Genomic DNA, 27,836 nt, shown 5'->3' with positions numbered 1-27,836 from the left:
GTAATGTTAAAACAAGCAGATTTCTGGTTTAAGGCGGCAGCATCAAGAGTGGGCAGGGGGGCAGGTAAAAACCAAACAGACAGAAAAAATGGTGTAAGGTAGTAAATTGAAGCTGGATTTGATCTCTCAGATGACACTATCACCTTTTTCATTATGAATGTATTTTATCACAGACGTGTTGGTATCTCATTTATTCTCAAAAAGGGAACATCAATATATTACATTATCTATCATGCTATGTGCATGGACCATTGATGGTTGGTGGTTGGTTGTGAGCATGCATGAGATTGGAGAGGTTTTCCATATGTGAATATTTCCCAGCTCATTATGATTTAGCAATAGATGCATATAAATGTTAATGCACACAGTTTTATGAATTGTATTTGTTTAAAAAGCAAATTCGGATTTGCATTCACTGTTATGATTCTGTTTTATTAATGAGCCCCCCAGTTGAGCAGGTGTTTATGTGTGTTAGGTGATGTGGATAAGTGGAAACACACTGGGGAAAACTTCTGGAGTGGGATGGAATCGCAGACTTGGGAAGTTGCACAAACATTGCTGCGCCCTGGGGGATGTTAAGATGTTGCTGGCTGAAGGGGCAGACAAAGAGGAAACATGTCCTACAGACAAAACCAACTTCAAAGTACATTGAATACATTTGTAGTGAAGAATATTTAGCCTAAGGGAAAACGGGCTTCTCCCCCCAATTGTCTGGTTCCAGGAATATCAACTGAATGACCTGTTAGGGAAGATAAACAGAGGCGGAATGTCCAGTCCGATCTTTAATTCTCTTTAAATAATTACTCTGTAAACCTAGGAATTAAGAAAAAACTTAAAAAATACAGTGAGTGGGGACGGAGCAGCACAAAGAAGGCAATACAGTCCTACTGAGGGGAAGTGGAAAGCAAATGAAGTTTGCCTCAGAACGAGTGAATCTTAGTGTGGCTTTCACTCGCTTTTGAGCACTGAAGAGCGGCTGCGAATGAAACGTGATGTGGAGTTGGCCTGCTCTCAGCTTGACATGTAGGTGACACACACTGGTGCTAAGTTTTAGTCAGCATTTAGCTTGTCCTAACTGATGTTTAGTTTGTGCTAAGCAGCATTTAGCTTGTGCTAGCCAATGTAAAGCTTACACGAGCCAGTGTTTAGCTTGTCCTAACTGGTGTCTAGTTTTTGCTAACCAGCATTTAGCTTGTGCTAGCAAATGTTTACTTTGTGCTAATGAGTGTTTAGCTTGTGCAAACTAGCATTTAACTTGTGCTAGCCAGTGTTTAGCTTGTCCTTTGTGTCACTAGCCAGCGACTGGTGATTGCACTCCAATTTGAATGAATATTGTGTTTAAAAGCCATGTTCATTTATTTGAATACATACATACCACCTACACAGACTATTGGAGTTTTGTGAGCTTCCCCAAAGTCAGAGGACTATTATTATGAGCATTAATTTTCAGTTTCCATCAAACTGGTACCAAGACAAAGTGAGATGAGCAAAGACTGCAGGATTCCTTATCTAGAGACCATGATTTTTTTTTTTAGTTTTTCTTTTTCATAAAAGTTTAAGGCAATCCATCATATGGTCGCGAAGACATCTTAGTATCATAAAGCAGTGGACCGACTGACATTGCTTTTGTCTCACCAAGTGTGGCTGGAAACTAATCTGGGACCATTGCATTTTCCCCCAAACGCACTTTGCACACCCAATTTATTGGCAAGTGCGTTTGTGGAGTACAACAGTTCTGCAATAAAAAGTCCATTCATGAGGATCATAATGACCCTTTTTTTTTTACTTAATCTGCTTGAGAAATGGTCATTTTGGAGGCTGGAAATTGTGGTGTTATTGGGTTATACCAGGGGCCGTTCCATCTGTTCATATGCATTAGAGTAGCTGCATTCGATTTCTCTGAGTGTGCCCAATATTTTGGCAAGTGAGTGTGGTTGCAAGTAAATTATTCAAGGAAAAAATGAACAATTTGTGAATGGTAAAGCAAATGAAAACCAATTACTTGTTACTTTCATTAATCATTTCTTAAGATGAATGATAAATAACTGTAATGAACATAAATGGCTTCTTTATCATTCATAATTTACAGTTTTCTTATATCACTTATATTGTTTCCAACATCGTCATCTTCAAAGTCTTACTAAACCTTGTAATAATTCATTTCACAGACAGCACCAGAAGATCTGAAGATGATTGATCAGATTCAGCATTTAATGGGTTTAGGGTGCAGACATGTGCCTGTACCTGGCTACCATCTGGACAAACAAATGGAACTTTAGTATAAACAAAGTCTAATGCACTACGGAAATGACATTAGAAACACATATCCCCTTTTATCAATGTGATCAATACAGTCCATTAGGCCAAGGATTCAAAAGCCACAAAGCTCTTTCACCTCCATTAATATTTCGTCTGACCCATGGTAATCTCATTTTTTTTTAGCGGAGAGCTGAATTTCTTTCCATTTCCCCCAAACAACATAAAATAGTCGTATGTCAGAAACTTGTATTATTTGTTTTTAAGTGTCAAGCAGAACGATGATGTCTGTTCATGTTTCTAAAATTACCAATACTATTGAGATGACACAGTCTCCTCAATTAACTCATGTGATTCAGTAGTCAGCGTACAAAGGTCGAATCTTTTCAAGCTAGAAAGGCGAAACTGTTGTCAGAATACCAGCAAAAATCTATTTTGGACCAATAACCACAAAGTGCTGATCCAAATAAGCCAACTGACATATTTAGTTAATTCAAAAATGGAACACGGGAGTCAGTCAGAGTTGTAATGTTCAATAGGGCAATGTCAGCACATCGACGACCAGTGTCTCGAATGCACAACCCATTAATCAGAGTAATACTGTTTGACACAATCAAAAGTTTGACCCTTCGAAAGAACGACTCAATAAAATGGAATGGTCACTAACTTCCACAACTTTGAAGGGCTCAGTAACCATCACTTTCATCACGGTGGCACGTACGGAAACAGCAGCCCCCTGAGATGTTTGATAGAAGGACTTGGACACCAGTCTGTTCCCAGTCTGTTGCAGACATGACCTCTTATGAATCCACATTTCGTGCCATATTGTTCCCAAATACTAGCTGAGATCAGCAGTGTTTCGTCTTAATCCAAAGTACTGCCACTTCAGAGTCTTAACAGCAGGACATGGTTGATGTATTTCCATAACATCCTACTACTGGAAGCTGTACACCAGTAGGATTAACAATGCCAAATCCTCCACACTACTATCTGCAGCAGGCAAGGGGGGGGGGGGGGGGGGGGGTGGATGTTGAAGCCAGTGGGGCTACAATCAAAGCTAAAGGCTATAAGCAAGCAAATTTACAATCCTTGCTCAAGATGGAAAAGCTATGACTGTGGTTGGTAACAGACAAAGAACTGATGCATTCTGATACTGACCAAGGAAGCGCTGTCCTGTGGCGTCAGTGGGCCTCTCAATGTTCTGCACTGATAAGATATCAGACGTAGACAATAGGACGTAAACAACACTTGGTGCACTGGTACTTTGCATACCTGACTGACATTTTTCTATCTGTGCGAGAAATTCTTTTTTAATTTGTTTTCATTTCTTGACTTGAATGAATGCTGTCAGAATGTTGGCGTATTGTTTCCTTGCACTGCAGCACAATGACAATAAAGCTTCTAATCTATCTAGCATAGCAACTCTGAGGGCACAATGGCAAAATAATAACTTAGTGAAAAAATGTATAATGTTGGATATAGGTGGCTGAAACTCATACAGTCGCAAATACTAGTAGGCACGATCCACTCATCTGCCAACAATTTGACATTTTCTCAAAATGGGGTCATGATCTGCCTCAAAATAACTCTTTCTTGGCACATGCTACCCTCCACCTTACCCACAATTTGACATGACAAACTAACAGAAACGGGTGTTGGTAGCCTTTTTATTCGAGGTTAAAAGAATTATCATTCTATAGTTATCTTTAAGTATAGTTAGTTACAAAAGCTACAAATTCTACCACCTCCATCTTTGACCTGTTTTGTGTGAGAAGCCTCACCCACTTTTCTCTTCCTACTTGGAGATTACTGACACAGCACTTATTATTTTCTGGCACCATTAGAGCATATCTGTACCTGGCCCTATTCAGCCAAGGTTGTCAAGGTATTTCACTCTGAAGTTCCATTCATAGCTTGTGTCAGACCACTCCCTATGACAGTAATGGTTCTTTAAAAGCTTAGCGGAGGTGTATTTCCTTTGCCGTCTGACAAGGTTGAGCAGCAACGGTCAGAGCCCACCTTGTCCTACACCTGGCCTCTGCACATTTAAGACCACTATTTCAGCTACGTGAATAAAATCTATCTTGATTCACATAGACAGCAGCCTGCACAAAGGGATTGGCTGTAGTGGCATGGCCTCATTTTGAGAATCTATAGTGAGCAATTGAGAATGTTCTTCTTTTCTTTTCCTCTGTATTGTAACATGATTCCCAGGGCGTACAGAGATAACACAAAGCCCTTTTATTCACCTCCATGTTTGAAACTCAAGAATTTAATTCTTATTGTCTGACTCCTACTTAAGGCCAGACAGGGAAATCTGAATGTTGTGTCTTACCGAATTCTAATCCACATGTTCTATTTCAATTAATTACCATGAAAATGTTCAATATTTAGGCTCCAGCCCCCCCCCCCCCCCCCCCCCCCGTGGCCCTTAACAGGATAAGCGGTAGAAAATGGACGGATGGATGATGTGAAATATTGCCGATATTAAAATATGGTGAACGTGCGGGTTCATGATCAGTAAAATTTGTCAATAGTTGAATTGTTTTGTCACCAGACAGACTCAATGAAATGGGAGTTGCTCTGTACTCTTAACTTTTTCCGTGGTGTTGTTAAAAAATGGGTACTGGGATGGGAATGTATTGACCCCTAATGATTTCCTATAAGGTTAGCAAGTCTCCATGTTCAGCTGCTGCATACACTAGCAATGACAATAGGATATCTGTGATATTTTATTGTTATAGACAGTATTTGCTGTAGGAATAGCTTGACTATACTTACCCAGCAAGAGGGCCCCTTTTAAATGATGGTTCTCTTAGTAAGAAACCACAAAGAAAGACATTACACCTCAGTAATCACGGTAATATGAAAGAATTGATTTATAGTCACTGCTTGAGATTATTGTCATGTAAACCAATTAGAGTTAAAATTGTTGAATGTTTGCCTAAAATAATTAGAAAGCATAATTGTGCCGAGATTGCTGGTTGGAATATGCTTCAACACATATAATTACTAAAAAGTATGAATAGATTTTTCCACTCACAAATATATCAATTACGCCACACGCAATACTGCACAAAGTGACTTTATTAAGCTGACATCTAAATCAGCTTTGCTAATAATAAGTTGCATCAGTGCATGTTTACGGCAGGTCCTTCAAAGCACATCTCACCACTGGGAAACCATCTTGGTAGCATCTCCGGGCAGCCTGACTCACCGGGATCCTTCCTACATGAATTGATTGAATTGATGAATGTATAAATTCATCAATAATACACATTTTGTGACTTTACTTGCTAAAATAAAGTTGGAAACACCCTTTTCCAACTGATAAAACTTCTACTAGGCATGAGCATGGTTGCACCAACCCAACTGGCCAGGTATGTTGTCCATTTTTGCAAGTTAGTGGCTGTTTTGGGGGGAGAGGCATCGTATGTGTCATACACCTCATCTTTGCTGTTACGTATACAAACTGAATTGGCCTTTGGGGTTAAGTAAAGCTTTCTGTATCGGTATATATCATTTTTTTTCAAGATTCATTAGGATCCAATGTATCAAACATCCCATCATGGGTCTTCTAACTCGGGCAGTTCCAAGTACGAGAGCACATAAAATGCTTGGCTGAAACGTGGAGCATGTTAGCTACTGCTGCAACTGAACCACAAGTGTCCCAGATTAGGCCCAAATGTGCTGCTATCAGGAGGAACTAAACTTGTGGAAAAAAATACTGTTCTCAACAACCAACTTCTAACAGAGACATTTCATGCTACAAGACACAAGAGGAAAAGTGATATAGGGAGGGAAAGAGAGAGAGCGAGAGAGAGGAGGGGCAGGCAACATTCCAGCCTGCAGTAACCTTGATGACACCCTTCATTACTATGTGCAGGCTGACATCCTGACAGAGGCATGCAGCACCAGATGGAGGGGAGGGACACAGAACCAATCCCATCCTTCGCCTGTCCTTTATAGAGGGCCTGCAAGAAGGAAGTTATGGGTAGGGAGGAAGAGGAAGGGATAGCAGTTGTGTTGGTGCACAGCTTGACTGACACTGAACTGGCTCAGCCCTGCAAGGCTGCCCTTGTCCTTGTGCTTTGACAGCAGGTGGCTTAAACTCTGGCCTGACCTTGCCATATCAAAAACCTTAGCCTATGACTCTGCATGAAGCAGGAGAATCCTCCCTCTAACCCCTCTGCAGTCTGCGAACGTCCCCCATAGAGACGTCAACACCATACGCCTCATCACAAATTTAAAATGTCGCAGCAGGACAAAAATAGGTCACAGGTTATTAAATGATGATAAGTGAAAGTACTAAAAACTTTTTCAAATAAAACACTTTTCATGATTATTAAATTTCATCATAAATATCAGTCTTTTTAAAATGTTATTCTACCTGGAATCCTATGTGATAATGATTCATGAATTTAAGTTTTTATAAGCAAAGTTTTTTTTTACAGTACAATGAAACTGTGCTGCAAATGTGCCGAATATGGAGTATTTTGACAAGAGGTAACCTAAAAATACGGTTGGCTTGAGTGCTACATTATGAAAAAGCTGTCCAACAGTCCCAGTGCTGTGGAAAATAAAGTCATGGTGGACTGATCAAAGGTGGCATTGCCAGCAAGTCCCTTTTAAGGACATTGGCAGTTAGCACAGTGCTGCCAAGCTTCTTTGTCTTCTTGGCAGCCCTTTGATGAGAGCCCCTTGGGTGATTCACTCTTACTTACCGAAGTGCACATGGCTGCTAAGAATTGGATCAAAACAGATTGAGAGGGGGTTGAATGCACAGAGAGGAAGAGTAGAGCAAAGGATTAAAATGGGAGATAGATGGGGAGGATAGCGAGACAAACAGAGTGTAAAAAGTCAGAGAAGCACAATTGGGGCAGAGGATGTCTTCTAGAGGAGAGATTAAAATGTTGAAATACCGGCCACCATTCATCAATTCATTGTTTTCACATTGAAAGACAAAAGGGTCATTGAATTGAATGGTCTTGCAGTCCTGGGAATTGGCAACATGGGTTAAGCAATCAACTCATCTTTGCATTGTTATAAATAGTCTCCATCATTTGTTTGTCAGCAGTGTGATATTTCATTATTCTATTGATTGACAGCAGCACTGGCTACTGGCTGTTACTGCAGCAGTGAGAGGCACATATTAGACCTGCTAAATTTTGATGGCAGATGGCAAAACTGTGTGCGCTCCCATGGGGTGGGAGCCAGCTGGCCTCTCTTTGCCACTCTGTCTAGGGTGAGCTGTAAAGTTACCTCTTCATGTACACTGAAATGATTAAAGGCACACTATCGCCAGGTGACCATCTCTGGAAAGATCTGCAGCGAGGGTCCCTATTGCTACAGTGTCACCTCTAGAGAAACAAAAGGGATACGCGTATGGACCAAGGTTACAAAGTCTACCTTTAAGGGATACCTACTAGCCATTGTTGGACACAGTCTAGACGCTGAAAAGCGCAAGGCTAATGTTACATTAAAAACAAACCAAACCACGATATTTAACTTCAGCTAAACAAATCAGGCTTTGTGCTTCTGTTTTTGGTGTGATGATGTTCAATGTCCACGGCAACCTCTGGATTTTCTTTCGCCATGTAGCAACTTTTGTTTTTAAAAGACAAAAGCTTCAAAATCCACACGCAAAGTCGTAACTTTCGTATTTTCTGTCACGGACCAAAACGTTAAGGTAGCCTCAGCACGTGTGAAGACCCTTTTTCAAGCATTTAAAAAACATAAACAAAAAACAAAATAAACCTCTGAACTGTGAGATGAGGGGAAATAAACAACAATGCTAACCTACTTCCAGGTCATAAGATGAATCCCTGCGCCGCTATGGCCATCAGCACAAATGAACAGTGAGCTGAGCTCTGACAGTTATCCCTTGCTGTATCGTCTCTGATTTAATTTAAAGCAGTATTTTTTTAATGTACCAGGATCCCAATTCCCTTTGAATAAGTATAAACAGGAAAAAAAGTGGAAACAGGAAACCGGTCTTGAAAATTTAGGAGAAATATTACATAGCAGCAAAACTGCCATGTAAAAAAATAAGACACTCTCTCATCGTGGTCTCAAGACTTGTGGTATCAGTGTAGACTAATTACTTGTCCTACAAATCATAATTTGTTTTTGCTGGGATACCTTTCAGTGGCATGCAAAATAAGGCCAAAGGTAATCCCATTGATTAGTGTTGCGTGAACTCAGCACCTTTCAACAATGAGGTGAGCATGCCATCCCATTAAATTAATTAATTACCTTTCGCCATTTGGGAATCATTTAAACTTGTGAAAGTGTGCCTGGGCCAGGCAAGGTTAATTGGGCATTTATCTCTCAGAGCACCCAGGAGGAGCATGTCCCTAAAACAGAAGCAGGTCCTTCATAAAAGTAGCACAGTGACCCCTGCAAGAGAAAATAACTCGCTTCTTGTCTATGACCTCACCCATCCCGATGAATGCATGTGTATGAATGTATCTACATAACTCCAATCTACTACAATCCCTAGAAAGTAGGATGGGAAGAAGGAAAGGTGTTTCTCGCCTGTGTTTTGAAACTGTGATCATATTTTGTGTCCCCTGACAGAGATAGATGTAGAGGGAGCCACCACATTTACCAGTGGAAGCAGTTTATAGAATATTGTCAGGGGAGAGAAGAGGCAGTTTCTGAAATATAGCTTTCAAGTCACAGCCATCAATCTCGCCGCTGCCTGTCTAGACCGAGCAAGCTGGAGAGGTAGTTTGTTTGTGTTCACAAAGGATGGGCGTGTTATGCTAAGCTTCTCTGACATGGAGGAGACAAACAGGACCAAAGGGGTAAAGGTGAAGCTTTCGCTTTTCAGTATCGTCACCTTCTTAAAATAACCGCCTAAGTCATTTTTTGACAAAATTTATTTGTGCTTAAATCAACTCCTTATGATGTCTTGTCTCCTTTTTTAGTGTGTTTTCAGAAAAACTTGACTAGGCGATTATTTTAAGAAGGCGAGGATATGTAAATACACTGTAACTAGGGCAGTGCAACTGCTGGTATACTGTAGGTGCGTTCATAAACAACCTCGTAAACCACATACACTGCGAACTGGGGAGTAACAACAACATGTTAGACCAGACCATCGGACAGCCCAACAGTTCTGACCATCTGGAATACCTCTCCATCTTTGATAACAATGGTATTTGCTTTCTTTCTATGATTATAGATGATGCCATCCAACTATTAAGACGAATTCTCTCCTACTGTGTGATCTGCTCAAACAACTGATGGGCATGGAAATGGAAAACGAGAGAAGAGCTGTGGACACTGGTGGGTGCATAAGCATTCGGCTAAATAAATTAAATAACCTGCCAGTTCTTATAGGATAAACAGCAGCATTGCCAATGCAGACATGGCAACACTGATATTTTTACACAATTTAGACATCACGGCGGCCCACACACATAATAAAGACAAAGGGAGAGCCTGCACAAAACACAATGATGCATCTGAAACACTGCTGCTTGTGAATTATAACTCCTCACACTTAATACATATTATATATATTATAACTCTCTCTCTCTCTCTCTCTCTCTATATATATATATATATATATGTTCATAATCCAATAGTCTCTCTATATATAGACTAAAAAATAATGAAAAAAAATGTAAATTTACAGCAAAAAATTTATAAAAGTACAAGGTGTCTTATGAGGTCTTGATAATGGGAATGAATGCTCTGTTCAATAAATACACAAAGGGATGCGATTGCCTGAACAATCCAAACATCGTGACACTGTTCCTCGGGACTGAACACCTCTCAAATTTTATCCTCAACCAGCATTTACAAAGCACAAAAAAAAAAATCACTGAAAATGAAAGAAGTGTGACATGACACATGAGGTGGTGGACACATGAACGGCTAGTTTTTGTCCGCATACAGTACATTAACAACATATCCAGTGGTTGGCAGCCAGTCAAATTGTCCCAGCATGTTCACAGTCAGCATCAGATTTATCAGTGCTGAAGCTGAGGCTTTAAATATACCTCTCATTATAGTTGACGGGGGATGTTTTTATACTGCAAGATATTTTAAGGCTTTGTTTCTTAGATACACATCCACTGGAGAATTTCACACTTAAACAGGGTTGAGGTAATTACCCCTCTGCTGCCTGTTTATGGGTCTTGCTGCTCTTATAGAGCATTGTTATTACCAACAAATGAAATTGTGATGCATCAAACTACCAGTTGAACATGGGACATTAGTGTTTCAAGTAACCGAGTGAAATCGGTTGCGTCTTTTTTAGCCCTGAATCACAACAAAAGTTATCAGCCAAGATAAAGTAAGATTACAAAGAGCGTGGGTTCTTGGTGTGAGATACAACCCTCACGACACCGTAGACAAAGGGCTTGCATGGGCGATGTTTGTCTTTGATCTCTTTGATCTTTTATTGAACATTTTATATGGTGTGTGAGCTCACAGCCATAAGACAGTAAATAACACTAACTCAAGAACTTAATCGTGGCGGGAAAGAAAAAAAATGCAATTTGTTACCGAATTTGAACTTATGAATAAATAGATCATAAAAGTACTCATGAGAGAAATAGTTTACTTTCATATCCCCTTTTTTTTTTCATTTTTTTGTTGTTTTTGTATTTGTATTGTTGTTGTTTTTTTTTTATAATATCTGATTGAGGAAAAAAAAAATCATAGCAAGAAAGGTGCTGACAACACTCTCTCTCACCACACACTAAACACCTTTACGCTCATTCCGGGCATTAGCTTCTCACTGTCACCCCTGTGAGATCATTTTGCACCTTAACTACATGATGCTGTATTTTTTTTCCCAGTTGCCTAATCATATAAAGAACTCTGTAGGATGGCTTTACCATCAGCATTCACACATTTTTGTCATCCGCAGCTGTTAACAACATTCCAGAATAACAACAGCCTTGAGGTGTTTACAGTCTAGCGTCTTCAATTATCAGGAGAGCTACCTGCCAGGTTGTGTCTAATTCCTTGCAAGGCAAGAGTGTACACTAACAAGTATGTTTATTCATGTAGGCAGCTTATATTTCTGCCCACGAGAAAGTACATACATAACAGTAACTTCACCTGTTCCATCTTAATGGGTTTTTTTTTTATCTACATATGACATTTACTTAAATGAGGCTGGATTGTTTCTTCCACTCATACATTGTACAACATATTTTCATTGTCCCAGTTTTTTTTTTTTTTATTGTTGTCACTCATGACTGCCTGCTTATTGCCTGGAGATGCTGGGATTTGTGGACTTTTAAGACAAAATGCTGTTCTTGTCTTTACTGTGCTTCAAACAAGTCAGGTTCTGAGAACTAGACAGCGTAAGTGAATGGTGTTAAAATATGGAGGGGGGTTGTTTTCACAGATAGGCCTCGGTGGTTCTCCTTCAACAATATCACAAGGGAACAATGCCATTTTAGCGGGAATAAACTGGACAAAGCTGAGAGGGACACAAGGGGGATAATACCACTACTACTACCACTACTACTAGTATTACCACGACTACAACTACTAGTTGGTGTTGAGCAGGATTAAGGGGATAGAAGGTGGCTCAGATCCAGACTCTATAACTCTCAAGGCAGAAATGCTGCAGAAAGAGGAGGAGAGGAGCGACAGGAGAAAACATAGAACTACAGGAGAGAGAGATGCAGTGTTAGTAATTGGAATTAAAAGGATATGAAAGCCATAAAGGAGAGACAAGCTCTCCCAGTGCACAATGCATCATGGGATATCACCTGGCAGTATAGGCCTAGGGCTGTTTAATGAGGGGGATGGTTCAAGGCAAGCCTAAACAATCCCTAAGTCTCAACTTTATCAAAAAGATAACTTTTCTTAAACATATTGAGGGTATTTGCCCCCTGGAAAAAAACTGGAGGATGGTTCCATAGGAGATCTGCCTAACAGCTGAAAGTTCTGCTTTCCATTTTAATTTTTTATCTTGGGGAGACCAAGGAAGCACAAAGCAACTCTTAGAGCACAGTGTTCTAGTGGGGTAGTAGAATACCTCTTTATCAGAGAGGGACAGCGCCCTATATAAGCGGTCTATGGCGCCAAAATAGCAGTGCACCATGGTCCAAGACCACACCTCATTAACATATCTAAGCACCTGTCGGCGCAGGTGGAGCACAAGTTCATTTATTAGATGAAGGGTGACGGCGCTTGGTGTGAAAACCTCATATAGGCCAGCTTGAAACTAGTGATGACGCTGGTCAAGCGCCAGCTAGCTAATAGATCATTTATCTAGGCCTTAAATGATGGTACCCGAGCTTTAAAGGCTGAGTAGATTAGTAGAGTGCGTATTACTAATGTATCTTGAAAGGCACAAGTCCAGGCAGGTGTAATTGACAGCAGGTCCATGTTCTTCAATCATGTACACAAGATTCTTACACGCATTCCATCATCTGAAAAAAATAATCATTATTTATGGAGTGTTTCTTATTCGTTTCTGCTAAAATAAGCACATCTGAGGTGGACAGTATTCCATGAAGCCTGACTAGCTTTTGTGTGCAAGGATTACAGTCATGCACTCAAACCAGCGTAGCGCCCGTAAACCAGCTAACCAAGAAGGGAAAGTGTTTGTGTCAAGATCCCCACAAAGCTTGGATATGCAGAGGAGACATAAAGAGAATGTAGAGGATATCTGCAGAGCTGTTTTAAGTGATGACAGCTGTACTTTGCTAACTTTACTGTATGTCAGTATAATGATATAAAACTGCGCAATTGTAAGTTGGTAACTATCTTTACTTTCCCTGTGTTCATTAGTACTTAAATAACCTGAATTCTAGTGTGTGGGTGTGTGTGTGTACCTGTGGTAAGCAAAATTATAATGCAACCCACATCAGTGTACATTCGGACTCAGGTTTACATGGAACACATCATCATACCGATGTCAGAGTTTTCTTGTGATGTATTTTTTAGTCATGAAACGCATCGAATGCCTGAACCACCTGCAGAGAAGCTCCATACATCAGAAGGAGCTTTTAAATGACTTCTGCTCGGAGCGAGTTGAAAGGAGAGACTGCTGATTTAGCTGCACGGAGGCTACTAATGACAAATGTGTCCACCAAACCTGTCTTTCACTAAAGGGACACAATGAGCCCCGAGCAGTGGGTGGAATCTTTTAGACCAGGGACATTGCAAAAATCGACCAGTTCATATTTAAATGAGAGAATTATTTTATTTTGGAACTATTTTGTAATCAAAGTTAAGGAAGGGTTTACAGTGAACAAAAATGGAAAGAGGGGTAAAGATGCACATGAACGCGCAAATAATGACGGAAACTGATAATTCTCTTAATCCAGAGTTTCTATTATCACTGGGGACAAATGTCCAGACATGCAGCGACTCAACTATTGTAGATGTAGATGTTGTGTGCATTTTCTGCTCTGTCACTGTTTGTTTCTAGTGGACTGGAGTCAGTGTCTCCACACCAAGCCAGCCTGCCACTGCTCACCAGCTGTTCAAGTCACAAGCAAGAAAATAATCTTCATTTGCCATCCTCAACTGTCTGTTTTTCTTTTTGTGGTTTGTTTCTTTTTTCCTTTTGTTGTCTTGTTAGTTCTTCTCCTGTCGTGTTACTTTGTACGTTTCTGCTGTAGTTTATTTGTTTTTGTGTATTCTTTTCCTCTGTAAGGTATAAAGGGTAGGCACAATAAGCTTAGGCTTCAGCCTACACCTTTTTGGTCTGTTTATTTATTTATTTCTACTTTTTTTCCCCTCTCTATTCTTTTCAAATTGCAATGTTGTTACTCCAAACGACCAAATAAACCATTCATTCATTATCAGAAAAGAAAAGACCACAACAACAACAACAAAAATCCACTTCCAGGTTCTTCCAGTCTCCAGTGGCTACGTTTGAATCCTTTGAATGCAAGACAGAAGGTAATTCCCTCAGCTTCACACACTCACATCAAGGACGGTTGGATACACACTACAAGTCTCTCCTAGTAGTTCCTCAGGTAAATCTTCTCCACCTCAGACACCCCCCTCCCCCGTAAGCCCTTTGTCCCAACTCCTGGGTGATGTAAAAGGCGATTTAGATGGGCGTTAATACTTCTGATGCAGTGTTGTTCTTAGCAGCAGTTGCTCACACCTAAGGCAGCTAAACCTTCTCCGTGGGTTTCTGCTCTGTGGGAAAGACAGTTACTCATCGTTTGTTTTGGTCGGAAATAAAGAAAGGGTTTTGATCACCCTTTCGAGGAAAAAGGAAGCAGCTACATGGCTCCTATCCCTGCAGCAGGACGCGTGCCGCATAGCTGAGTATGCTGCTAAGCTAAGAACATTGGCTGTAGAGGGAGTGAGTAGTCACTTAGGAGGGGTTGTCTTCATGGTTTGAGGGCGAGTTTAAAGGATGAGACTAGCAGCCTTGACACCTTAATCTCCCTATCCATAAGTCTTCTTGACAACCCCCTTAGGGAGTGACGTAGGGGAGAGAGCAAGCCACTTCTTCCTCTATGCAACCCTGACAGGCCACCTTCCATTAGCGGACCACCAAGCTCCTCAGTCGCCCCCAGCATCCAAAAGCCCGTGCTGTTAAGCCGCCCCCCCTCCTCTGAGTTCCAGCATCGGATAAAAAGCAGGTGTATTTTCTGTGGTCAGGCTGTACACTGTCAATACATTTTGAGAAATGCTCCCACCAGCCTTTTGGTTGTTATTTTTATTATTATTTATAATTGTCACGATTTGTGACTCATTGCACTACTGGGAGCTACAATCTGTCATTTCTTCCCGCAGTGGATATCTGCAATAATGCCTGACTCCTGCAGTCAAGATGTTAAAATAAAGCAAATACATTTAGGAGGCGCACAATACAAGCGGATACCAGCAAAGCCAGCTGGCCGGATGTTTTGAAGACAAAGCTTTTCTTACGTTAGCCTTTAGCAAACTATATGTAATTTTATGTAGCTCATGTATTTTACTCTTTTTAATTATATTTTGATTTTAAGTTTCATCTTCTGATATAGATTCTGGATTTATTCAGTTTTCAATATTCTCTTTTGACGTGATTTTCCTGTTCTTTCAGTGTTTTCGATGTTCTCTCCGTTGTGATGCATTTTGAGCTGCCGTTTTTGTAAGAACGGAGCTCTAAAAATCATTTCATCACTATTATCACTGTGAATAACAATAACGCTATTTTTAAACTTATTTTCCAACACCGTTAATAAATCAAATAGTATCAGGAGTAACAAACCACGGCAACGATTATGTCATTATTATGAATATTCTAATAGGCCCAATAATTGCATTGACAGTGCACATTAGTTGAAACAAACACATTTACCTGATTTAATGCTACTTCTGAACCATCCAACACTGCTTCCTGTGGTTAATCTGAATATAGAGAAATGTTTTTTTGGTTGTAATTGATAAGATAGAAGATGATCACTGCACGTGACAATATCTGTTGGTGTTCATTTACTTAAACTGCTTTTGTACTGTACAGTGCTTGTGTGTGCGTGTGCGTGTGTGTGTGTGTGTGTGTGTGTCCGTCCAACAGTTCAAATTAGAATTCATGTCATAGGGATCAGATAAAGCTGGTGAGGCAAAACTGTTTCAGGAGGAACAGCGATACAGTGCCGCTCTTATCAAGGACAAGATCCAGTCTGTACCAGTGAAGCTTTCCCTGTACCAAGTTGTTTAAATCGTGTTCAGAGTGACACGATACTTCACTAAAGGAGACAGATGAATGTAGAAGTTACCAATAATAGAAATTCAGAGGTTAGAGAGGTCAGAGATGAAATAGGAGACGTCTTACAACAACGCCTGTTGAAACCTTTTATCAGCACGAGTTTGTATCATTGTGGTTTTGGTATAACGACTCTTTGATCGAGTCCCTTTTTTAAATGTGATATTCACATATGCCATTTCAACATTTATGTCGACAAAACATTTGATCAGCTGAAAAGTAATGTGCTGTACGCGCCGGCAGATATCGTCTTTGAAAAAAAAAAAAAATCAACCAAAAAAACAACAACAAAAAATAAACAAAAGAGAAACTTTACTGCACTTTGTGTTCTGAAAGATCCTTATGACAAATGAATTCTTCAGAAAATTCCGATGTTAGAGGAATAAAAAGAAGCTTTCCAGTGAAGTTGTTCTCAGTTCAACTGAGTTCAGGCATTCAAATGAGGCACATCTTGAAAATACTTCAGCGTGCTGCGGCATTCACTGAAGTACAATAAGCCTTTAGGATGTCAGGCTGGGTGACTTCAGGTCCAGCGTGTTACACATGTCAGAATTTGCTTCTTTCACCTTAGTTACCTGGCATTTCTACCTTGTTAGTCATGCATACTGATGGAAGTTTTATCTGAGGGGGATTCAAAATAAAAAAAAATAAAAAAAAAAGGAGCTGGGGAAGCTTCCCTGGAGCAGCGCTGTGAGAAATCGTCTTCATTTCATATCAACTGATGTGCCCTTCCCCGAGTGTTTAGCATTAGCCGTCTCTGACCTTTTCACCATCAACTTTGGCAGATATGCTCAGTGTGAATGAGCTCACAGATGAGAGGAACTGGGCAAGAAACCTTGCTTCCTCACAGTTACTTGGCAAACGTAACATGTACTGTGGGGGGGGGGGGGTAGATTGATTAAGCCTTTTGTGCCTTGCTTGAGATGCTTGGATTACTGAGCTTTTCAGCTATTCAATTAACTTAGTTGGTTAAAAAAAAAAAAAGAGCACAGAGGGAAGAAAGCTAATGTGTTTTTCTGTTGATTGATTGAGGAGAAGGGCAACCAAGTAGCTTTGTCGTAAAACTGACTCAGAACTATGAAAATACTTTGATGCACCAATTTGTTCGTACACCTTTGGATCTCCTTGACCCTTGATTTAGTTTGACAAACGGGAAGCTGACCCTGACACCACACCACAGTTTCAAAGACTTTGCTCCAAAAGATACACAACAAACGTACGAGCGCGGCTCTCTATCCCGACGGGATATCGTTTCAATGACCCAACAATACAACGTCATCGAGCAAAGTTGTAATGTTTGTTCAGAACGCGGGATGCCATCTTAGGTTCATCTTTATTTTGGGCACATTTGCCCTTCTTTTTCCACAGCTCAAAAGGCAGCTTTATTTTTGAAAAAGGACTTCTTTTTTTTTAAATTTTATGGTCATTGTTTCCTTGAGGTGATATAAAAGATCTGGAATAAACCCAAATGTTGGTTGTGTCCTGTGAGTCTGTCTGACTCAAACTGATTTAGTTCCTGCCGCCTCTAGAAAGCCCCCGTTCCCCCTGAAAGCCCCATTTGTTCTTATTGGCAGAGGATGGACTGAGGGAATGAGGAACTTAACTGTGAACTTGCAGGCCACTGTGTAAAATGCTATTTGTGGTAACAACAAAGTACTACACATGACCCTGAAAACAGCCTCCCCCACAGTGAAACATGGTGGTGGCAGCATCATGCTGGGGGGGAATGTGTTTCATCATCAAGAACGAGGAAATTGCACAGGAGGAAAGGGAGGGAGAATTGAGCCCAATAGTTACACAGTTCTGAGAGTTGAGACCCAGGTTAGAGGTTCCCCTTACTGAAGGAAAGTACTCCTAAACATACAGTACAGTCAGAGATGGTTACTGTAACCTAGGCCTTTATCCAACCTCACAAACGGTGGGCTGCAGTATTTGTACAAGAGAGGGCGAAAATTCTGGTCTGTATGTATAGAAAGTTGGTGGAAGACAGAGTGCATTTAGGATGTTTTTTTTAGCAAGCTTTTCAGTGAGCACTCGTAGAGAAGATGTGAATACCTGCATTCAGTGGCTGTTCAGGTACAGAATTATCATTATTTCATCATTAGCAAATATGAAAACAAAACAAAACCAAACACAATATAGTGGATGAGAACTTAGGCTAAAATCAAGGGGAAAAAAAATCGCATATTAGCCATGCCGATGCACCAAAATTAGCTAGGTCCCATGATTTTGGTCAGTATTTCTACATTCTGCTGCATTTGGGGGAAGCTCATGGGTAAATGGTACAAACACACCTTGCTCTTATTATTAAATATAGCCTTTTAATGAGAAATAGATTATTATATGAAACATTCATTTGAAAGAAGCTGATATAATGATCTCAACAGAACAGCAAAAAGTACATAGGCAAGGTATTAGGTGCAACATTTCTCAGACATATCCATGGATACAGGTAAGCAACACTATGGGAGCAGAATGCCATACAAGTAAATGTGCTTGTTTTATGGACCTTGCAGTGGCTTAAAACTAAAGTACAGAATGTCTTGACAACGGAACAACAGTCAGAAATTGTCATGAACCTAATTACATAAGACATGAGTGCCCTGTACTTTGTGCTAATGTACTCAAATGGAGGGCTTATATATATATATATATATATATATATACATATATATATATATATATATATGTTTTTTTGTTGAAGTAGTCTTTGTATTCCCTTTCAATATTGTTATTTTTATAACATTGGCACTGTAGCAGAACACTGTTACTGTAACAGAGTTAATATATACAGATATATTGTACAACAGGGGACGCAAAATATCCACCGTTTCCTTCCTTTTTGGAGGTTGGTTTTTCCCGCATGCACAAAACCTCTTTGAAGGCTTAATCCTCAGTAGGAGATGAAGTTTATAATTGATCAAAATATACGATCGTAAAATTCAGTGGTGTCTGTGTAACATCTAGAAATTTTCTTCAACTCTAAACATGTTAAAGGGATAGATAACAGGCACTTAATAATAATAATAATAAATAAATAATAATGAAGTAACAATTCATGTTGATCGACCAATGTAGCAAAACAGTCAAATTAACCGTTTAAAGTGTCAGTCTGCCATTATGTCTGGAACTTGTTAGCCTTATGCTATGTTTAGCAGGATGTTAGCAGAGCAACAGCTGCAGCTCGTGGTCTTTTTCAAGGTCGACACGGGAGGCATTCAAGCACGCTGTTGAGTGTAGGTCCCCTGTGTTTTGCACCTGTGTAAAGCCTTAAAACACACAATCACTGTAGACTTGGGAAAATAAAAAAAGGACAAAGTGAAAATGCACATCAGCTTCACCTTTGTTAGAGCGCTGTAGTTCCATCTGACACATGACTGTAAAATGCAGCTGAACTGTTTCCTGCCTCAAATCGTTGAAATCAGTGTACACACTGGTAGTTAGAAGTTACCGTTAGCATGCGCATGTTACAGCGGTAAAGCTATGAATGTTAACATATTTGCAAAAACAAAGTGCTGCCATGTTAACATCAGCATGCTATTAAGCTTCAGTTCCATAAACCCATTCATTACTGCGGTGGTTTGAGACAGTTACCAGTGTCTCTTCTTAAACTAGTTGGACTGGCCAGCAGCGGCGGCAGCAGCAGCAGCAGCAGCAGCAGCAGCAGCCTCCAATTCAGGGATCACAGCTTCATCTACATTACGACATAAACTACATTTTACTGCTCTCCATCCGTCCCACTGCCCTCTCTCACCTTGCTGCTGCCTCCCATCTCCAGGCAGAGCTGCTGTCTGAGTGGGAACAGCTCACCCTCTGACCCAAGTTTCTACAGATTTGGCAAGATGACAATATAAGGAGTTAAGAGTCGAATCATCAAACATAAACCTAAGCCTAACAAGCTGAGCAGTCGTTAGCCGACATGCTAACGGGCCACCGAAACATCTGCCTGAAGAAATATTTGAAGTATTGCCGTATTCAGGTGGAACTGACTTTGTAGTGCTACTGTAGACAGGTTAGAAAATCCCTTAAACTTGCCAAACTGCTTCACAAAAAGTCTACTGAAACATTATCTTATCCCCAGGCCATATGAGGATTGATTCCTCACATTGTGAATGTAAAGACATTTTATTAAGATTGTTGATACATTTTGAAGCTAACCTATGGTCCACGTTGCCCGTTAAATCATTGTGTTAGACTGTTGTTAAATTGGATGACAAATTCTGAAGTGAATTTCCGTTTCAGACGTACCAATCACATTTTTTTTTCATCACAAACCACCCTGCTTAGCTCATTATATGTTGTGTGTCTCCGCAATGTCAAGAGCAACCGTGATTTGAAAAAAAAAAAGGAGAAAAAGATTAGATGAAAATATCAAGGCAACAAAACTAAACTAAAACTCTAGCTAGGAACTCAACAATAAAAAAAAAAAAAGTAATCAAAAAATCTTTAATATTTCTGGTCTTTTTCCTAGAAGTCTTGCAACTTGGCTACCATCTTTGATGGTGGGAGGACAGTTCTCTGGAAATGGGGGTGTGTGTGTGTGTGTGTGGGGGGGGGGGGGGGGTGGTATGTACCGGTAACTTTGATTTAGGGCCAGAGTTATATTGTTATTGAGTCAAACTAGAAAAAAAAAAAGTTAAATAAAAAGGTCATGTAAATGTTCAACAAAAATAATAGCGATGACTTGTATTTACATAAACTCATCGGTATTAGCGATGTTTCAGCATTGGATTAGCAAAATAAGAATGACCAACAATACATTAGGTAGTGTTTAATATAATAGAGTTTTGAAAGGCTCTATTGATCTTGGGTTAAATTTTTAAATCTGTAAAAGAAAAATGCATGTGGTCATGAAAAGCTTACAGACTAAAATGTATTTTAATATAACAATTTCTCAACTTTTTTTTGTTCTTTTCCGCAGCACAACATACAAATTCATTGGCTTTACAACACAATTCTTATCCAACATAATGCCTGTTTTTGTTCCTGCCTTTTTTTTTTTTTTTTTTTTTTGCTGTGCTCTTGTCTCAAATCAACTGAAAGGGAAAAAAAACAGAGGGAACATTTTGTCATGAATACATAGTTATTAAAGTGGGGATGGATTTTATGTCTTATATGTCTACCTCAGGAAAGTGTATGGCTTTAAGTCGTCTCGTAAATGTGCCTGAATGATGAATTTTTTACATTTTGCTCTTGGTGCTGAAAAGCTCCACAAATCAGCAGTCACAACATGTACATTTTGCAAAGCTGTACAAAATAGCATTGATTGTTAAATCTTCAGACCACAATATTGCACTCACGCACCAGGAGGTACTGCCTTGTGAAAAAACACAGCTTGAATTTCAAACACGGGAAGAAGCGCTCCAAATGCAAGATTCAGCTTAGATTGGAGTCAATCTCAAATGACACATTCAATTAACAAACGGCAATACGCATCAAGCCGGAAAAAAAAAAAGAAAACGAAAAGGTATATGCACACACACACACATACACACACATCCACCCACATATATATGTATATATAAACAGCTGGCTTTTATTATTTGACATGACTATCCATTACTGCCCTGCTGTGTGCCTTATGTGTCAGAACAATGACAGAGTGCCTCATAACTCACAAAGAGCAATGCAGATTCGTCGTGTGTTTGAAATGTGATAAAGACTCGATAAGTAATGTTGTGTTGACTACTTACACACTAGGGCTATTTAATCCTTACAATGTATAAACATTTTAAATACTAAACTGCCCGTTATTTTGCACATTAGCTGAAATAAAAGGATATCTGGTCTGCCCTTGTGTTAGGTCATTTGTCCTTTAAAAATGTTTTTTTCTTTTTTTCTTAGTAAAGAATGGCAGTTTCAGATATAACCTTTGATCCCTCGGAGTAAAATCAAGGCCTCTTTTCAACAGTACATAGAATTTTTTTTTTCCTCTCTTTCTCTGACTTAAAATCTTTTAGGGAATGACAGACATGCTGGGACAAATATGATACAGTCCTTATAGTAGTTCCATAAATCTTCTTTATCTGCCAGAAATACTTTTTCATCACCGCTTTTTCCTTTCTCTTTTTAAGAATTATGCTTACAAAGTTCATATTACATCAAAAGGCAGAAAAGGTCCAAAAATGAAAAAGAGAAAATAAGATTAATATCCCCTCGTAGTTCATGTGTCGGGTGTTTAGTTTGCAGTCCTTTAATGTTAATGTTAAAATGATCAACAGAGTTTTGCAGTCAGGTGATCTGATTGTTTAAGTATTTCTGTGCTGTACATGTCCAAGGCATGATTTACTCGAATCATCTCGCTGTTGTTGAGCTTGAGCCTATGCTTCAGCATACAAGAAAAGAGGTCCAGCTGGGGTTTGCCAGGTGCCGATGGAGGTGCTAGACGGTTAATCCGATCCCGAATGTCCAGTAACAGGAGCATAACAGATGAGGACGAGTAGAACTGAGTTCCTTGTGTGTACGACTGGTTCACCTGCTGCACAGCACTACGTAGCAGGTCAGCATTGAAGCGCAGGCTGTAGCCGAACACTTGGATATCAGATATTTTTATGTAGATCTGCCGCTTGTTAGGGTCAGCAAGATCCACCGGGCCTTGTCCTGTGTCATTGCGTAAGCCAGTTGGAATCTTGGCACGGCTTCGCAGGTAGATGTGGACAGTTTCAAAGAATGTCTTCCACCGGTTGCCCAGCAGAAGAGTCCAGTTGAAACACTGTGAGTTCTGCAGCCGTACCTTTTCCCAGCGTGGGTAGCCATGTTCCCCAAAGGGCATGCTCCAGCCTTCGGAGTGGCTACCACTAAATGGGTTGACATAAACAAAGAACATGGGGTCAATACTGCTGTTTCGCATCTGGCAGATCTTCATCGACAGACCAATTATCATGTGGAGGTAGTCCATCCGGTTTTTGTTACTCTTGAGAGTTAGGGACATGCGCTTACGCCATCTTGGGTCAAAGAAGGTCTCTAGGCGGATCTCGTTACTGATAAACGTAGTGTGAATGTACAATCGTGAATCCATTTTCTGCAACAGGTATTTAAGTTCCAAATCCTGAAAGTCCAGGTCGGTTTCAAAGCTGATAAACTGCTCACTGCGTTCTGAGTCCACATTCTGGGGCTCACAGCGACCACGGTACAACTTGTAGCCCTTGTTGCAGGAGCCACATTGTGAGATGTTGGCCAGGCTGCACATAGCACAGCTGTTGTTGCCACCTATGACACAAGGGATGGGTCGCTGGCACAGGGTGACACCTGTGTGGCACACGCATGTCCTTTGGCTTTCCAGGAAGGTCCCCCAGAACCCGTTCTCATTGCAGTAGAGAAAGGACTGAACCCTGTTGAGCCACTGCATCACAGACCTGGACAGAGAAAAAAACAGAATGGAAAAAATCAATGATACTTCAATCAAAAATTTACACATGAAATAATCATAATTATGGTTCTGTGCCATTGCAAAAGTAGGTAAATTGATAAAACAAAAAAAAATTATATACTTATTAATAAAGTCTGGCATACTGCTGCCAAACTTTCCATAAGTTATTTTCATACACTAGCCATACACACACACACACACGCGCACTCACACTTTAAAAAAAAAAGTTTTTCCTGTATAATGTGACTCTCCTGTGTGTAACTGGGAGAGACTTGACACTTGTGCGACATGGTGGTTATCAAACTATCACTTTTAATTGTGTGATAATGGACTTGCTGTAAACCTTAGAACTCTTTCACTCAAAGTGACAAAAATAAATCTGAACTGTGGAGGTCGTCTAAGCGAGTTGACTAAACTATGAGGATAACGCGTCCTAAACCATGAAAATACTTGAATGGAATTTTTGTTCAGTGATTGGCAGCAATCTATGTATGTAAAATATCTCGTCAAGATGATCAGGGAAGAGGGAGATGACTTTGTTTCAGAGAGGGAGGAGTTCTGTTATTTCCCTTAGGTGGAAGGCATGACTTGCTATTCTTAGGCTGTCACTGATTCACCCCCCTGGCGTATTTCCTTGTCATCTTGACAGTATTGAAACTTATTTTCTGACTATAGGAGATGAATTCTGCATCCTGATTCTTAAGGAGAGAGAGAGAGAGCGAGAGAGAGAGAGACAGGCTGGTCAAGGTTAGCTTGACATGTTAATGAACCTAAGCATTAACTATGATGGATGACATTGCATTCTCAGTAGGCAAGAAAGCCCCTAAAGCTTTACCTAAATGAGCCCAAACAGATACAGGACAATGAGGCAATTTGAGAATGGCACAAAGTGAAAAAAAAAAGCTAGTAGTTTATGGTACATTTTTGCTCTACGTACACACAAACACCTTCACGAAACAAGACAATATTCAGTCACTCGTACATGCTTGAAACAGACTGAAACTGCTCAAAGAGGAAGCTGGATGTGGTCTGGAAGGCAAAAGTCTTAACATGACACACTCCGATGCAGAGTTCGATGTTGCAGATTCAGATGCTAGTCTTTGGAATAAAGAGTAGTCGCAAAAATTTTAACAAATTAAAACCGTACGTCCTCAGCATACAATCACACTTTCTAAAGGTTGCAAATTATTTAAAAGTAGAGGGGAAATGAAATGATCCTCCCTAATTGGATTGTCACAGCGGTGAAAAGTGACCAGAACTAATGCAATTAAAATATACTGAAGATTTTGGGTGCCTGAAGAGTGTTTGTAAAGAAAATGTTGTCACAGATTGGAGTAATTACCCAAATACCACCCTCATCCTCTACGGGGAACTAAAATGTCTGCCAGTGTCTTGTTTTTAGAATACAGAAAACACAGAGCTCTGTTTTTATGATGCTGAACATATATTTTGGCATTTTCTCTTCATATGAAAATGTTAATATGAGTATGTCTAATAGTTGGCCAGTGCTAACACATATCACCTTTACAGCAGGACTACACCACATGCAAAAATAACAAATGCTGAGTCTGTCTTTTGTGTCAACAAACAAATTACACTTAGATTTGATTTAATATCTGGCAACACCACTAAGCTCGCTCCATCACACGCTGCTCATCACAGCAGTATCTGTGATTAATACAAATTGTGGGAATCCAGGCGACACTTAAACTGTTGCCATGGTTATCTAGTGGTTTTGGGTTGCTTTTTTTTTTTGGAACTATAAAGCGTTATAGTGAGGAAGTTGTAATTGACTAGATTAATGGTTGTTCCAGGGACTTCCTGTGCAGTTTCACAGTGTTACTCATCAATACACAAGTTAAATCAACCGACAGGTTCATTATACACATACGCTTGAAGGTTGCTGCTACTATCTGAAGCTCCAGCCAGAAGATCTGCATAATTGTGCCATGATCGGGCAAAACATCACTCCAATTACAGACTGAAGATGAAAATGCTACCTGCCTCTTTGATAAAGCTGTAAATACAACCACCAGAGACCAGGAAAGGCTGTTCACTAGCTGCTGTGGATGATAGAGCTAGAAAGAATCACTCATTAATCTATATTCAGTTTTTGTGGGCATTAATGTGATAATCAGACAGTCATTTATCTGTGGGAACAAATGTCAGCTGGATAAAGAATGGAAGTGGAAAGACAAGCAAAATAATAAGAAGGAGATTTGTGTGATTTTAGAGAGATTATTCTGGCTGTGCCTCCAGGAGATGAAATACCAAAATGATATGGACCACAATAGTGCAGAGCTTCTTATTTGCTCTAAGTAGGTGGGCAGCCACTTTATTATCTAATACTCAATCATGAATATTTTTAAAACTTCAATAAGTACAAGCTGACATCATAATTAGTTCTAAAGGTAAGTGTGGTGCAGTGGGATATCTGAAACATGAGATGTACAGTAGACCTTGTGTGCAACAATAACATATTTGCTCAGATATCTGCTCTTTGGGCGTCCTCAACAGTGCAATGCTCTCATCTCACCACCCTTGCCATTACTGTTGCAATCGAGAAAGAACTGCTTTCTATGGCTAATGTAGTGTCCACACTGCGCCGCACTCCTGGGATTGTTTCCTATACTATCCCATGGCCTAGTTAACCAATACTGATCTGAGTCATCAGTCTCCCAGTATGCAAGTGTAGTATAGGAGAGGTTAGTGTACTTTAACAAATAATACACCTGCCAACAAGATGAGGAGTTCCCCAAGGGTCAATTTCCAGACCTTTGCCATTAACTTGATACTGCAAACCTAAATTACTGCCTCTGAGAAGAAGTTAATGTGGCATTTGTCTGTTTGTTTGTTTGTCTGATCCAAGATTATGCAGAAACACCTCAGGAACTTGAGTTGCCATGACTACAGGTTTTTGTTGAACACTTTTATACTGAGGCAAGGCAAGAAGTTTGAATAATTTGTCATCACAATCTGTATCACTTAACTGATATTCCACAGCCAGATTCTTTCCTATCTTCACATAATTGATGGTCCCACTCAAATAATAATAAAAAAAAAATATATATATATATATATATATATATATATATATATATATATATATATATATATATATATATATATATATACAGGCTTAATTTAAATCTCAGACAAACTGCAGAACCCAAGCAGAAGCAGGCTTGACTTGGCAAAACTCTAAGGTTTATTTTACAAAAAGAAACAAAGGCGAGAACAGGTGACGTAACCATGAGAACTCTGGGAGGCAACAGGCTGGAGAACAAACAGGTAAGGAGGTTAGAAAACAGACGAGTTGACAAAGATATCAGTGAGGGACTGAACTTAAATACGAACTCTACTAATGACCCGACAAGAAACATGTGTGAGAACACAAGGGCAGGGAAGCAGCAGACTGGATGAAAAACACAGAGATCGGGCTGTGACTGATGAGGACTGATGAACTGACCAGACACAGATGAAACCCTCAAAAATAGCAGGTAAACAGACACAGACTGAAGAAACATATGAAGGAAGTGAACTTAAAAATAAAACTGGAACTGACAGCTAACAAAAGAGAAACAACACAAAACTACAAAACAAGAGTAATGATGGCCAAACTAAGTCCATAACTTGAAGACCATTACTACAATTGGACCAGACGTGACCGTGACAGATGAAAGATATGAACACTATGTAAGGCACTAAATGACTACAGTTTAATAGAATCCCTTGGATCGCTCATTAAGCAAATAAAAAGCTGAATGATCCGGCATTTTCTCAAATTAAATGAGAACAAAATTGAAGTCATTATTTTTGGAGCTAATGAAGAAAGCCTGCTCCCTAAAAAGTCTGCATCTAATTAATAAAACAGTGTTATTCTAGAAGGAGGCCTAAATGATGCCTAAACGAGTCAAGTCCAGGTTTTCAGCATGCCACTCCAGTCCTCCGAGTACTTCCTGGGTTGCTTCGTCATTTGATTCTCTGTAAGGTACTCTGACTTGGCTACGGTTTCAAATGAATGAAATATACTGAAAAGAAATCTGATGTATTTTGCTTTACATTGTCATGGCCTTTGTCTCTCTGATATTTATATGTATATACATATGTATATATACATACATGTATACATATATTCATAAATGCACACACACATATATATGTGTGTCCTGATAAGACTGCATACAGGAATGACGGATAAAATAAAATCTAACTAATCAGTAGCTAGAATTCAGAATTTGTAATCCATTGTGATGTCAGCTAACGCATCATCCCTGACCAGACGTCCATGTTTATCTCTGTTTTTATTTCAGCTGTGAAAGACATGACGCAGGTGCCACCTGGACCACATTAAATCCACAGCCTTTTCTGTCACTATCAGGTTCTTACGTATCCTCCTCCGTGTAAGATGTGTGTCAGTGAGGTAAACTGTGATCCAAGTGATCACGGGGGTGGGGGCTCCAGAAGCACAGCTTGGAGAACCCCCCCCCCCCCCCCCAATATAGAGGAGGACTGGAT

The 27,836-nt window shown here is 39.9% G+C and overlaps 1 protein-coding gene across 6 annotated transcripts in view; it reads right to left on the bottom strand.

Moving 5' to 3' along the window:
* Positions 1-18,248: 18,248 nt before the first annotated feature.
* brinp1 (bone morphogenetic protein/retinoic acid inducible neural-specific 1) overlaps positions 18,249-27,836 on the bottom strand; it is a 163,769-nt gene continuing 154,181 nt past the window's right edge. For all 6 annotated transcript variants that reach the window (XM_086187161.1, XM_086187162.1, XM_086187160.1 and 3 more), the window contains one exon: positions 18,249-23,304. In XM_086187161.1, coding sequence (XP_086043287.1) covers positions 22,164-23,304 — 1,141 coding nt within the window. In that variant the 3' untranslated portion in view covers positions 18,249-22,163. The remainder of the gene's footprint in view (positions 23,305-27,836) is intronic.

Source organism: Aulostomus chinensis, chromosome 19, assembly GCF_037954235.1.
Source record: "Aulostomus chinensis isolate RoL2024-O1b breed Wild chromosome 19, RoL_Achi_v1.0, whole genome shotgun sequence".
In the NCBI taxonomy this organism is placed as follows: domain Eukaryota; kingdom Metazoa; phylum Chordata; class Actinopteri; order Syngnathiformes; family Aulostomidae; genus Aulostomus; species Aulostomus chinensis.
This window is presented reverse-complemented; position numbering and strand designations above follow the sequence as displayed.